Below are 13,987 nucleotides of genomic sequence, written 5' to 3'. Positions count from 1 at the left end.
TTTGTGTCCTTTAATTTGAAATGCTTTGAATGATTAATAAAAAGTGTTGCAGGACCCCCTAAGTACAACTTGATAAAATTGAGATTCCACTATATTGAGATTCTGTAACATATAGTGTAATTGCTTTATGGCTAGCACACTATTTTAGGGTGCTACAAGAAATATAATCCCATTCCCCATATTTAGAAAAAAATCCTACTTTCTATCTTGTCCCTGTGTGCCTTGTTAACAGCCACTGTGTTTTCCTACTTACACTTTGTTAAACCTTGCATATTGTTACTGAAAACGTATGTATGTTTTTATCAGTAAGTACACAGTATGCATTGCACTGACAGCTGGTCGAGATATTGGCCCAGCAGACTATGGAGCCTTGCATGCAGCAGCCCAAGGAGGACATCTAATTCTGGTTCACATGCTCCTTCAGGTTTGAACTGTTTTGTTTCTTTTGTTGATAATAATTGTAATAAGTAATTGTGGGATGTCTTTGTCATGTGTGCTGTCCAGGCACTGTAAGGTTGCTTTTTGGAAATATATTGAGCACCATATTTGGTTTCTCTTTGTATTCTTAAACTGCCTCTTTGTATCTGATAAACTTAGGATTTATAAGCTCATTTAGTACTGTCCACATCATTGTTCCTAGCTAGTTGCACTTTGCTGTGGTTCTGCTATGTCAAATGTTTGATTTATTAATGAGACGGCGTTTTCTTAGCATATGTGTATAGTAATTTTTTTTTTAGTATGAGGAAATGAGTAATATTTATCTTTTTATTGAATGTTAGTGCTTGTCGCGTTTTCTCATTACTTTATCAGTGCCTCATTTTCTTTATAATCCTTACCTCTTGTTCATTGCAGTTCAACCCAATTTCTGCGACGCTTGCATTGGGGGGGGGGGGGGGGGTGCGAAAATGGGTCATTAGTGGTATTATACTTGAAAATGGTAGGTAACAGTTCTACTGGTGTTATGCAATAGAAACATTAATGAAGAGAGTTTTAATTTGCACTTTTTTTACAGTGTAAATTAAGCTGAAAAATGCCATAAGACCTTTTCAGTGCAGGATAAGACAGATAACAAAATGCAAAAGGACAGGCACAAGCACTACTTTAATGCCAGAAACTTTAAATTTGTACACACATGAACAAAAAATAACAGAAAAAGAGTTTATGAACAGGAAAATACTAGACTGCGACCAAACTAATCACATCAAGTGGGAGCACATGTTCAATGACAAAACGTAATCAGCTATCACTGCCTACCATTTAGAAGGTAAAATTCTTTCTTGAGTAAGGAAACTGATGTAGGCAGCTGTGCACTGATAATCGTCACTCAGCATTGCTACATCCTGTAAACTCTTCCGTGTGTAGCGACCTCTTTCACAGAGCACAACCACTGAGAGGCAAGATGACTCTACCACAGAACAGTGGAATTTCAATACACTATGCCTTTGATGCAGAAAACGAAACTGTTCTTATGCTTTGCGTTGCAGACTCCCTTCTGCTACACTATCATTGACATAATCTTGCAAAGTTCGGCCTTTATCTGAGTCAGACATGACGACTTCCAAGCCAGCATTTCTGCCAATCTATTTACGATAATGGGACATGCTGTGCAGATAAGGGATAATCGTTACCCTCTTTCAAACTGTTTTGTTCGTTACATTCTGCACTAAAAATATGTTATGCATTACCAACTAGCCCTAACTATTCTCACTATCTGCAAAGGAGTGCATGAAATCTTACTCCAACTTGCCTGAAAAGTGAATAAGGAAAAAAGAAAACAAAAACTGGTGGTGTTGTGTACGCTCGTTAGTTGAAAGGAGTATAAGTGGGAGTTACACGTCTGCACTCTGCTTTCTTGCATTTGTCTCTGCATTTTCGTTGGGGCCGAAATGCGAAAACACCCGAGTACTTAGATTTAAATGCACATTACAAAAACCCCAGGTGGTTGAAATTATTCTGGACTCCCCCGCTGTGGCGTGCCTCACAATCACTGATCATCGTGGTTTTGCCACGTATACCCCGTAACTTAATTTTCATTGGTGGAATTTTGGCTCTTGGGAAACTGCTGCTGAAACTTTTGAACAGCACAGTCTAACTAGTGACAGCCATTCATCATCAGCTGGAGGCTGGTTTGCTGCTTCTGGCAGGGTATTAGTATTAGGAGCTGACTGCTAGTGGCACCACTATGTCTGAAAGTGGGTGCCATATGCCTCTTAGTGGCTCCACTGTTGCTTTACACAAATAACATTGCTCATGCACGAATATGTATTGTTGTGAATGCCAAAACGGGCCTTATGCTTTGGTGCAGGTGGGCCTTTCGGTTAACCAGAGTGATGATCAACTGTACACACCTCTGATGAGGGCAGTGGATGCTGGAGCCTGCGCTGTTGTGCAGTACTTACTGAAAGCCGGTGCTGATGCTCATGCCAAGGTAATCCTGAGCGCACAGCTATGCGGCCGCCTTCATAGTCATTAGTAGGTTAAGAATGCAGCGGCTCGTGCCCCTTACTGGGAACATGTGTACATGCACCAGTGAATCATTGTGTCTTGGTCACCTTATCCTTTTTATTCACGTCTCCACTTTCGCTTTGTTCAGGCGCTTTCACGTCAAGAAATCACTCACATTGCTGTGGTAGGCTTTTAAGCATAAAAAATTGGGTAGGATGCCCATGTCTGTGAAGAAACCAACTGGGCCATTCAGCCTTTATTGGTGCAACTCGATGCTGGTGAGCACCCACACAGAAGGTGGGGGTGGGGAATGAAGAAGTACTCTGCATGTGATGTCAATGAGATCCTTCTCCTAATTTTTTTTAAACAACCTGTCTGTGCCATGAGCTGCCTTCTTTGTTGGTACACCTGGCAATTTGGCTGTTTGTGCATTTCATATGGGACTGCAACATAGTCATTGCTTCTGAACAAGTAGGGCACCTCTTTGTGCTGGTGTGCTATCTATAAGGGAACTAGTACTGTTTCTTGATGTGCAGAGGGATAAAGGATAGTCGTATCCAGCTTTTTTAGGAAGAGGCTTCCCCACTTTCTTGACTTGTCACTCTAAGCGATTGTCACAAGCCACAATAATAAGAGATTTAAAGAAATAGCAGGCAGCTTACTAAGGTAATTACGAAAGGAATTCGTTGAAGCCTGCGTGCCCTTATTCTTAGAGCACCTAGTCTCCTCGCTTAACCCTTTCAGGGTTGATTTGTTTCGCCATATGTGACTGCCCAGGGTAGATTTTTTTTTATTGCAGATTCCAAATCACCTGAGGGACCTGTTTTGAAAAAAGCTTACCGTAATTTTTCTAGGGTGACCGTAAAGTGAGAAAAACATTTTTTGCGTTGGTATATATGTACTCTTCATTCATGAATAACAACAAGAACAGAAATAAACTTATAAGAATCAAAAATTTGATGCATTGTTATAGTTCACGGCTTTGAATATGCGCACGCGAGAATTTACACTAATATGTGCTAACCCATAGCATAATCGAACTGCGTAGGTGCGCGCACTGAAGAAAACTGTGTGGTTGTGTGCCCGTCAAAAAAGCAAAATGTGTGACAAACTTTCGCTAAGCTTCACCTTATCGCCAACCAGAGGCCATTAGTTTTCGAGAGTCTAAAAAAAAAAGATTAAAAAAAAAGCAGCGGGAACGCATGCACGGCGGCATCCGTCCTATGCGCACCCTGTGAGAACTTAACCAGCGAGAAACAAGTGGTCGCCCTTTGAGCGATTAGTAACGAGGTAGCCATCAGTTTTGCAAGTGCAAGAAGCCGAAAGCGCCCACGGAACAAAACCCAAACTGCCGCCCGCCCGCGCGCACGCCAACGCGCGAGTGGTAGTATACAGATGCGCGGGAGTGAACTAGCTCTAAAACAAACCATGCTACGAAAACCGAGAGAGGGAGGCGCGAGAAAAAAATTCCCTGTATTCCCACATAGTGCCAGCACATGCCAGGAAAGAAATTATGAAATTGCCACGCTTTTTAAACGTACAGACGGCGCCGCGCCGTAAATATACGGCATCGACCATTTTGGACTTGTTTGCGGCGGCGTATATTTACGTCATTGACCCTGAAAGGGTCAAAAGAAGTGACGAGTCTCACCTACCACGTCATGGGTCCTGTCTGCAAGCTGAATTTGCATGCTGGTTAGTAATTATATATGTTGTGGGCAGCAGAAAATGTTAAATTAAGGTAACAACAACTGACCAAACTGTGTCATGAGATTATGGTGGAAATGAAAATGCTATTTACATTGGTAGGATTGAGCAGGATGGTAGCAGTTAAATAAGGCAGCATAATTTTAAATTGACCGAGAAACTCGCAGGAAACTGGTTGCTGAGACACTATACTGGGAAACTTTGCTAACAAGTTGCTGCATGTGATCACAAATTGGTGTACATAAGTTAGCCTCGACTAAGAAGTGTGCTATGCTTCTTGTTTTAAGAATTTTTCATTATATATGTTGGTCGATATTTTTTTGTATGTACAGTGGAACCTCGTTGATACGTTTGCTTGCTGCTGCGCTTGGTCCTGACCTATATCCCATTAACTCCTATGTATTATGTTCCCATTTGATACATCACCATTCTGTAATGTTCCCGCATCTTACATTGTATGTGAATGCAGCAGTCACGTAAATTGAGCTGTGCAGAGGCAAATTCAGAAGCGCGAAATGCCGGAATTGTGTGGTCGTCAGTCTTGATAGGTGTGTCAAAGTGTGTCACGGCACAATTAAAGATAGTGCTGGCATTTTAAAGTCAGCTTCGCCGCAATACAACAGTGTTATGCGGTGAAGCACATTATTTGTGGGATGGGTTCATTGTTGCAAATCATAGTACATGCCCCTAATTATACATGTGCACGGAGCTGTTCTGACTTTTTAATGGCCATTTGGGGTCTTCCTCACTCTTACATTTTTCTGGCTGTTACATTCTTTTTTCCTGCAGTCTCTTGAAGAACGTATCAACAGGTTCTACTGTATTACAATGTAAAGAAAGTTCATGTTTGCAAGTTATGCTGCTGTCAAAGCAATGACTGGAACAGCAGAGTCTAGTGATCTCCCTCAATCCATGGTGGCACACATAAGTCTTTAGTATACGAATTTTCAAGTTCCCCTGTGTCCTTTATGGTGGTCTGTGGTCTTCTTATAAGATACACAACCCGCTGTGGTGGCTTAGTGGCTATGGCGTTGCCCTGCTAAGCATGAAGTCGCGGAATCAAATCCTGGCTGTGGCGGCCGCATTTTAATGGCGACGAATAGCAAAAATGCCCATGGTGTAGGGCATTGGGTTCACGTTAAAGATCCCTAGGTAGTCAAACTTAATCCGGAGTCCTCCACTACGGCGTGCCTCATAATCGGACCATGGTTTTAGCATGTGAAACCCCAGAAGGTTAAGAAGGTTCATAATGCCTTTAACTCGTGCCGTAAAGGCTTTATGCATAAAGGGGTGTTGGAATTGCCACATCCTGTCTAGATAAGCTCTATATACAGGTCTTGGCTTGGATTGGTCTGGAAATGACTGGAGCATAAAAGACAGTTTGACAGGAAGGTGAAAAAAAATGCATGCGTATTCTATAAAAGATTCAAGAGCACTGAAAGCATGAGCCACTGACAATAGTCTTGATAAATAAAGGATTATACCTTACAGCTGGGCTGCACTTGTTTGCTTCTCTCTCACGCTAAGGGACAGTTGCTAGCATGCTCACTTATCACTGTTTCCAGTATTCGGCTACGTGAACACTATCACGGATACAGATAGAAAAATTCTTATTACATGTTGTTTTCTGCACTGCCACTGCAGGATTGAGTACCTTGGATGGTACTCATTGCATTGCACTAAGTAAATTTTGTACTGTATACATCACTTGCTTGTCCCTATAATGTCAAAAAAACATTACGAAAAAACCCTGTACCTAGGGTCTTGGCATTGTTCTTAAAAATGGTTTTAACTTTTAAGTCACTTAGCCTCATTTGTAAACTGCTTGCCTATTCTTTATTTTGAAATTCCTTTTTTTATTGAATGTGTTTGAAATCTATACTTCTTGCAGATGTGCCATAGAAACTTATAGACAGCTTTATGTCCTGGATGAAAGGGAATGAATGTGTGTGTTTGTGAGGCTGAAACTCGTTTGCTTCAGGCATGAGTTTCCTTGCCACAAGTGTCACATTGTGTAGTAGACTTCGGGTAGTAGCAGTTTTATCATCTATTACTTGGTTACTCAGGCTTGGGAATCTAATGTTGAATTTCAATGGTAGATCGCGAGCGCTCGGCCGGATCACGTACGGAGCGCGTTGCTCCGACTGAGATCGCTCTCATCTGCTCACACCATATCTGCGAAGGGAATGCGTGCACTCCCGCGGGGGCACTTAGTACAGAAAAATCAAGTGAGAGGGCGCTAGAATAGAGACAGGAACAAGCGCTTGGAAGCGCAACCCACCACCCCATTTCACTGTCTGTGTCAGAAGAATCATCACTCGCCTTGGAAGAGTCATCATTCGCCTTGGAAATTGTACTGTCTGAGTCGGAGCAGTCTAGGAGCGCGAACAAAATCGCACGGCGCGAAGCGGCGTCCACGTTTCCGATGTCGTCCATAGCTGCCCACGACAGGAAACAGCCGACCGTGACAGGAAACAGAGGTGGGGTAAGGAAATACGTCACGAGGACTTCCGGTCAAATCCGCCGATTTTGGTGGAGCAAATATTTTTGCTCCACGGAGCAATCCGGGATCAGCGGCTGGTCCCAATCTGCCATTGGAACACACAGCTCACGCTCCCATTCTGCCATTGGAATTCAAAATTAGAACGCCAATCACTTCAGATCTGATTTTATTTTCTTTTGTTCATGAATGTGTGGTTAGGCAACATCATAACGAGCTTTATACATAAATTTCTATGTATCTGTGTAATTTCTGCAAAATGTGTTTTGCAGCATAACTGTGCACTGTTGCTTATTGTACACATTAAGTCTAAGCTGACTGAAATGTCCAGATGCAAAACTTTGAGGCTACAGTAAATATTTTTAGTTCTAGTGCAGCAAATGATCTAACTTGTCAGGCTAACAAAACTGCACTTTAGACAATAGGGTAAACAAGTAACATAAAACATCAAAGGGCTCCTCACCAGGCCCTGTAAGAAGTTATGCATTGGAATTTATAAACATCCTCCAAAGGAACGTTCTAACAAGAGAAGTTTTCATAATGGTTTAGTAATAGAGATATAAGCAATCTAAATGTGCGGTAATAGTGAAAAAAGGTGAGCTACTTTCTCTTCCCAAGCAGAGGCTCTTTCAGTGCCTTCACCAGCATCCACCTGTCTTCTCCCATTTTGGAGGTGAGAGCCATTGTCGCATTCATGTCACGAGACCTGCCTTTCTTTCTCTTCCACTCTTGCTGGGAAGTAGATTTCCACTAGAGGCTCTCCGTGCTCTGCATTTCCTAAGAAACAGTGTTGCCCATGTTGCTGCTGGCTGTTGGCAGGCTACAGGAGGGACCCGAGATGTGGTAGGCAAGATGTAGGATGTCTTTGCTGGGGAGAAGACTGGCTGCTCTGAGAACAAGGGGTTGCAAACTTCTGTTTCAATGTTCAGCTTGTTGTGGCATAGATAGGTGTAATATTTTGTTTACATGATTGTCACTTTGTGGTCTACATACTGGGCCTGTTTGTTTGTTATGCCTGAACCTGGTAAGGGGCCTTTTAAGTAGCTGTTTTGTAGCTGTTGTTCTTAGATACTTTTTTTGTTTCAACTATAGGCAGTGACAAGTCAAGAATGCAAGAGAAGCTCTTCCCAGAAAAGTGTGCTGCTCTTGCTGTTCCCTGTGCACTAAACAAGTACCTTAAGCCTTAGGACTCACAGACTGAGACAAATGTGGGCACTCACAGCCATGAAAGTTAAGAAATGGCAGCAACATGTCGTGAAAATGCCATGAAGACACCCACAGCAAAAATGCATGTACAAAGCACAGTGAAATATTGCCGCGAAAAGTAGAGCTGGCAAAGCGATGTGTACTGCGGTGCACTGCTGGGGCCTTGTGGGTACTTGCTCCAAGTAGACAAACACACACAAGAGGTGGTAATCTGTGTTTTGAGAGTAGTCGAGTACTCATTCAGCAGCTTTTTGCAGATATTTTGTCATAAGAGGGAAAAAGCAGTGAGTTTTTATAGCAGTGAGGGAACACAAATGTGTACACACACCATATTGTATATTTTACCTTGACTTCGAGAAAATGAGTAATTCATTCTGATTAATGCTAATCACTCTATCGTTGTCCTTGATTTTTTGCCAACTGTGTAGCTGCTAGCCTGCGGTTTTGGTTGTATATAATTTTAGGCTATGAGAATGTCTTTTCTATAATTCAGTGCCATTTGTAGAAGAAATTTTCATGTAACAAACTCCTGAGTAGGGGTCCATGTTTTTGGTTTTCAATTCTTTTGGAAGATTTGACATTTCTGTTATTGCTTTTCTCTGGGAAATATATGTGTGTGTGTGTGTGTGTGCGTGCGCGTGTACGTGTGTGTGTGTGTGTGTGTTTGGGGGGGGGGATATTTCGTTCACATGAACGCTTACTGAATTCACATAAGGCCAGTGTATAATTGCCAGTGTACTTCGTTTTTCTGCATGCCACATTTGTCTTGCATGTTTCTAGTTAAAACCAAAATATGAAAGATTAGTTTGGCACACTTTTCTGAAAACATTATGTATTCAGTTTTAATAAAAAACACTACGCCTTACTTATTTGTTCATTGGTGAGCTTATTGGACATTGTTTTTTGTTTAGGGTGAAGATGGTATGAGCTGCCTGCATTTGGCCGCTCGGTGTGGCAGCCTGGAACTTTGTCAGATGTTCCTGGATGCAAAACTGCCTGTAAATGATCAGGTACTGTTTTGTTTTAATTGTTTTCAATTCAAGTTCTCAGCCTGAAATTGTGGAGGCTTGCTAATGCAGGGTCATTATTGTCACGTGGTAGTGACGGTGAAGAAAATAAAAATGGTGAATGGCAAAACTAGCGTTTTATTGGGCGAACTTGTGCCCACAAAAGCAAGTTACACTCAGTGGAGAGCAATAGCGGCGAACATGATCGGTGGTCGTCGAAATCTGATCAGCTGGTCAAGCGCGTCGGCTTTTATACAACGGTCGTCAAATGTTCCAGAGTAATTGCTGGGACCTGCGTGCCTTCCACAAAGTTCTACATTATTCGTGTCACACATACATGCAATCAGATTACACAAGGTTCGGTCACAGACAGCGAATGGAACCATCGATAACATTCAAGAAACTTGCGATACATGCAGGCGCGTCCTGCACTGCGTGTTACGACATGCCTCATAATCAGATCGTGGTTTTGGCAGGTAAAACCCAATAATTTTAAGAAGTTGCTGGGACTGTGTCGCTATTTAAAGCACAAGTGAAGAAACGTGGAACTTGCACAACAGCTAACAAATGCAGTTGATGCAGCCTTTCAACAAGTAATGGCTTCGCTTGGCTTCCCCTGTGGATTAGGTGCGACTACTGGATTGACTAAGCTTTGCTAGTTTCGTTTTTGAGGAGAAGACGGTGACAAACCCAATCACCATGTCGGCAACATATTAAAAATAAAATATAACAATTTTTTGCTTGATTCTGTGGCCAAATTGGCACGTGGTCGTGCAGGTGGAGTCCGAATATCGAACGGTGCTCGAAATTTCCGCCAAGACTACACCGCCAAGGCTGTGGCGCATCAAATGCGTATGTTGGTGGTGTTCGGAAGTGGGGGGGGTGCAGCTCGGGTGTCAGCATGGTTTACATTTTTCTTTTAGTTCGAAGTTATAGATGGTACTTTAGAAGAAGAGTTAACTGCTGGGCTAGTTGGTGATCTTGCATACTAAAAAGATGGTACACTTGATATTTTCTTGCAATTATATGCAAAAAGTTCTACGTATCATGTGGGAACGTTGCGGGAATGATGACGTATCAAAGGGGGTTCTAATACATAAGTCTCTACGAGCACTTTGCTGGGTTTGGGCTTTACCAGCGTTATACGCGAGAAAGTATATGAATGAGGAATGTATCAGTAGAGTTATACTGTACATATAGCTTAGACAAATTTTCATAAAAAAAAAAAACATGCATGAATATAGCCTCTTAACCACTCAAGAGCCTGGTTGCAAATGAATGGTCGAAAGGCCCCAAGTTGTGCAAAAAGGGGGAAAGAAACTGTGGAAGGACTTGTGTGCCATAAACACATGTAAAATGTCACAGGGGATAGTGTAAAATGTAAAATGACTACAACTGCCGAACACACTAAATGGCAGACTACAAGCAAGTCATTGATGCCTTAAAAGAAGAAAAAAAAAGTATTTCTTCTGGTCTAGAAGATGTGCTCCATTCATGAAGAAACAACTCCTCCAGCCACAGGAAATGCCCTCTCACTTGGGATAAATGTGTGCCTAGTGTCACAAGGTGTGTGGTGCGAAGTTCTATTAGGTAGGATACCTGAAGCACTTTAATGGGTTGCCGTTACTCATAGTGGTCAGACCTTTTTTCACTATATAGTCAGACACAACTCAAGTCTGCAGTGAAGCCCCACCCACGCCCTCATAACCGCCAGCCACTGTTTCGCCGCAAGGCTGCAAATAGTTCGTACTTCAAACTTTCCCTGTTACCTAAATAAGGTGTTAAACACAAAAATAAAATAAGCTGGTGATCTTGTACTTTTTCATTCGTCTACTATAGGGGAACGATGAAAGCCTAATTCTTTCTTGAAGTGAAATAAAACGCTTGCTTCGCTGCAACTATTTATTGTCAAGTTTCAGTTCAGTTTGCAGTGCAGTTTCATGAGTAAAACGCAGTCGGCAGTGAAATTAACTGTACTGTGGAGTTTTGAGGAATGAAATGCTCAGACCACATGCACTTTGTCCATGTCTGTTGCACACCTCATCGCTTCCGCTGATGAAAAGACTCTTCATAAACAGCAGACGCTCCGAAGGTATCAAGTAGTGCAACGCTATTTTGAGATGGTTGCATGACGACAATTTTGTTTGCTTCTGTGATTGGCTGGTGGAGTAGCAACTCCGCGCAGTTTGTGTGCCTTGGTTGCCAACTGCTGATATTTAAGTTGTATCCTACTATAACACCTCTTCTAAATAGTGTGCTGTAGCCATCTACTCTGATGCAGGAACAGCGTTCATTTCCTTTATTTCATTCATAACTCTAGTTGTAGTTGGCAGCACAGCATGGTAGTGCTTCATGACAGTGACAAGTGCCTAATCGTTCTGCGGACTATTTCGGTGCAAAGTATCTGTGCTATTCCGCTTTTTAGTGAGGCTTCTGCAGGGAAATCAAAAGGAAACTAGTATTATTCATTTTGTTGTTTCTATATTGTTTCTTTTGAAAACTTCGTCCTTTTGTTTTGCAGACTGAGAACAGTAACCAGCCTTTAACATATGTTACCAAAGGTTTATTGGGTTAGATTCGAATTAAGTCAACTTCCGGTAATTCGACTCTGATGGGACCGACAAAATTGATAGAATTATCCGGCGGGTCGAATTAACAAGATGTGCAGAAAAAAACGCCAATACACACCTTTGTTTCATGTGGCAGTATTTTCCAGATTCTAACACGGCCTAGAATCACACGCGCACCCACTTTTGAAAAAGAAAACTGACATAGAAATGACATTAAAGCTCCTATACAAAGTAGAAATCTAACCTGCACCCGTGTTTTCAGCAAGAAAAATGGGCAATAATGTATGCCTTGCGCAATGGCAGCCAGTGGGGGGGGCGTCAGGAAGGGTATGGTTCAAAAAGTCAGCTTCGCCGCAATACTTTTGTTATGTGGTAAAGCACAGAAATGCCATGAAATCGGTTTTGGTGTTTTGTCTGATTGCACCGCGCAGGCATTTTTCTGCCCAGTTGTCCTGAAAAAGCAAAAAAAAAGTGCTTGTTAGAATCGGGTAAATACCATAATCAGTAGGAGTGTGCGAATACCGAATAGTGTATTTTGAATCGAATATGAGAAAATGGGAACACAAAATTAGTATGCTGGCACTGACTGTAGCTCCCTTCTGTTGTATGAAGGTCTGTAAAATATCTTTAAAGCAAAGCTTCCTTTGCCTGTTCCTTCGACTTTCCCACTGCTGCTGCTGCTGCTGCTGTTTTGCACACTGTTTTGGGGGTGGTTCAGAACATGCGTATAAATGACAGAAGCTTGGCAGAGAGGAAAGGTGACTCGAGAAACTCGTTTAGACTTTTGTACTGCGTCGAATGTGCACAGTGCCCTCTGGAGCTACCTGGGCATTGCCACAGAGTCTCCTGATAGCTGTAATTATCTGACTTGCCTTAAAAGCATTGCAGCAACTGCAGTGCTTACCTTTCTACTAACATGCAAGTCCAGAGGGGACGTGGATAGAATTGTAGAAAGGAGGTGAGAGAGTGGGCAGAGAATGGGTAGAAACAACGGAAGTCACGAAATGAGTGAATAACAGCCTTGCCACTCTTCGCTCGCAGTTCCCATACAAGCAGGGGGGGAAAGAGATAGGTAGAAGGTGACGTGACCAAGGCAAGGAAACGCTGCTGCTATGAACATGCCAGTGGTTCAGGGCAAATGGAATAAATGTAAGTTCAAAATATGGTAGATTTCTGCTATTTCTGAAAAATAATGCCATGTAAATTTAAGTGCACCATAGGGTCTAGGTGACACTACGGAATCGGTCACGCATCTGATCAACACTTAAATTAAATTATGAGGTTTTACATGCCAAAATCACGATTTTATGAGGCACGCCGTAGTGGGAGACTCCGGAAATTTGGACCACCTGGGGTTATTTAACGTGCATCTAAGTTTATACACGGGTGTTTTCAACCCCATCGAAATGCGGCCGCCGAGGCCGAGATTCGATCCCGCGACCTCATGCATAGCAGCCCAACACACTAAGCAACCACAGTGGGTGAATAAACACTTCGGTGCCGAGGTAGCTTTACCACTATGGCATTGCTCGGGGTCGCAGGTTTCGTCACGATCGCAACAGCCACATTTCGACGGATGCGAAATAAGAGACACCCGTGCACTTAGATTTAAGGACATGCTAGCATCCCGCGACAGCCGCAAGCTGTTGCGGGACGCTAGCCGCTGGCAAGTTTGTACGGGTGGCTCATCAATGATCATTCCCAAGGTAATGCGTGTGGGTTATATAGACGGCTTTTGAAGTGACGTAGACCAGCGCCGCGTATCCAACACAATTTGCTTGCCCATCGGCGGCTAATCGGTCCAATGTTTGCACATGCTTTTGCACTTCCCGAATTACGTGCTGCTTTTATTGCCGTTCTCCCTGTCCGTGTCTCATTATCATTTTGATCAGTCCTGTCGACCCGGTCGACCCTTGTATCCACAGAGGTGGCATGGCTGATGTGGCAACGTTCTGGGAATTGTGTCGTTCGGGCGCTGTTTGTGTGTGCGATCTTGCGCATCGGGCCTACGTCAGGGAGCCATAGATAAACAAATTCTACAAGAGCGGACACTCCCATAGAGCCCAGTGGCCAAATTGACTTTAGCGCACCAAGCGACTGATGTGAACACCTGAACCACGCTTTCGGTTTGAGTGTGCGCAGTTTGAACGCTGGCTAGTACGTGTTACGATGGCTACACTGATCGGCGCGGCATTTGTTTTGGCTTTTGCTGCTCAACTGCACACTGTCTTGGTGTGGAATGTCTTTTTTTTATTTAGTAAAATAAATATGATTGCAAGTAATCTTTACAAGCCCCCATCGAATCGGTCCTCTGTGCAACGCGCAATTTCATGATGTAGACGTAAGACGCCTTGTGAAATGAAGAAATGCTTATTTTACTCTGGAAAGGCACGTCCACGCTCGGGGCAAACCGGCCTCCAGAGCCACAGAACGTCTGCCACATGAGAGGTATCCAAAGTAGACAGCTGTTCAGCCGGCGCACCGCCCGCCGCACGACTGATGGGCCAATCGACGACTGTGAACATCACATCAAGAACGGGCACATTGGCTGC

The 13,987-nt window shown here is 43.1% G+C and overlaps 1 protein-coding gene across 1 annotated transcript in view; it reads left to right on the top strand.

Annotated features, from left to right (window-relative positions):
• G9a (histone-lysine N-methyltransferase G9a) overlaps positions 1 to 13,987 on the top strand; it is a 153,493-nt gene that overhangs the window by 49,495 nt on the left and 90,011 nt on the right. The window contains exons 9-11 of the mRNA XM_070530331.1: positions 336 to 424; positions 2,306 to 2,428; positions 8,770 to 8,868. Of these exons, the coding sequence (XP_070386432.1) occupies positions 336 to 424; positions 2,306 to 2,428; positions 8,770 to 8,868 (311 nt within the window). The remainder of the gene's footprint in view (positions 1 to 335; positions 425 to 2,305; positions 2,429 to 8,769; positions 8,869 to 13,987) is intronic.

This window comes from Dermacentor albipictus, chromosome 1 (genome assembly GCF_038994185.2).
Source record: "Dermacentor albipictus isolate Rhodes 1998 colony chromosome 1, USDA_Dalb.pri_finalv2, whole genome shotgun sequence".
NCBI lineage: Eukaryota > Metazoa > Arthropoda > Arachnida > Ixodida > Ixodidae > Dermacentor > Dermacentor albipictus.
Note: the sequence above shows the minus strand (reverse complement) of the source record. Positions and strands in the feature narration are given on the sequence as shown.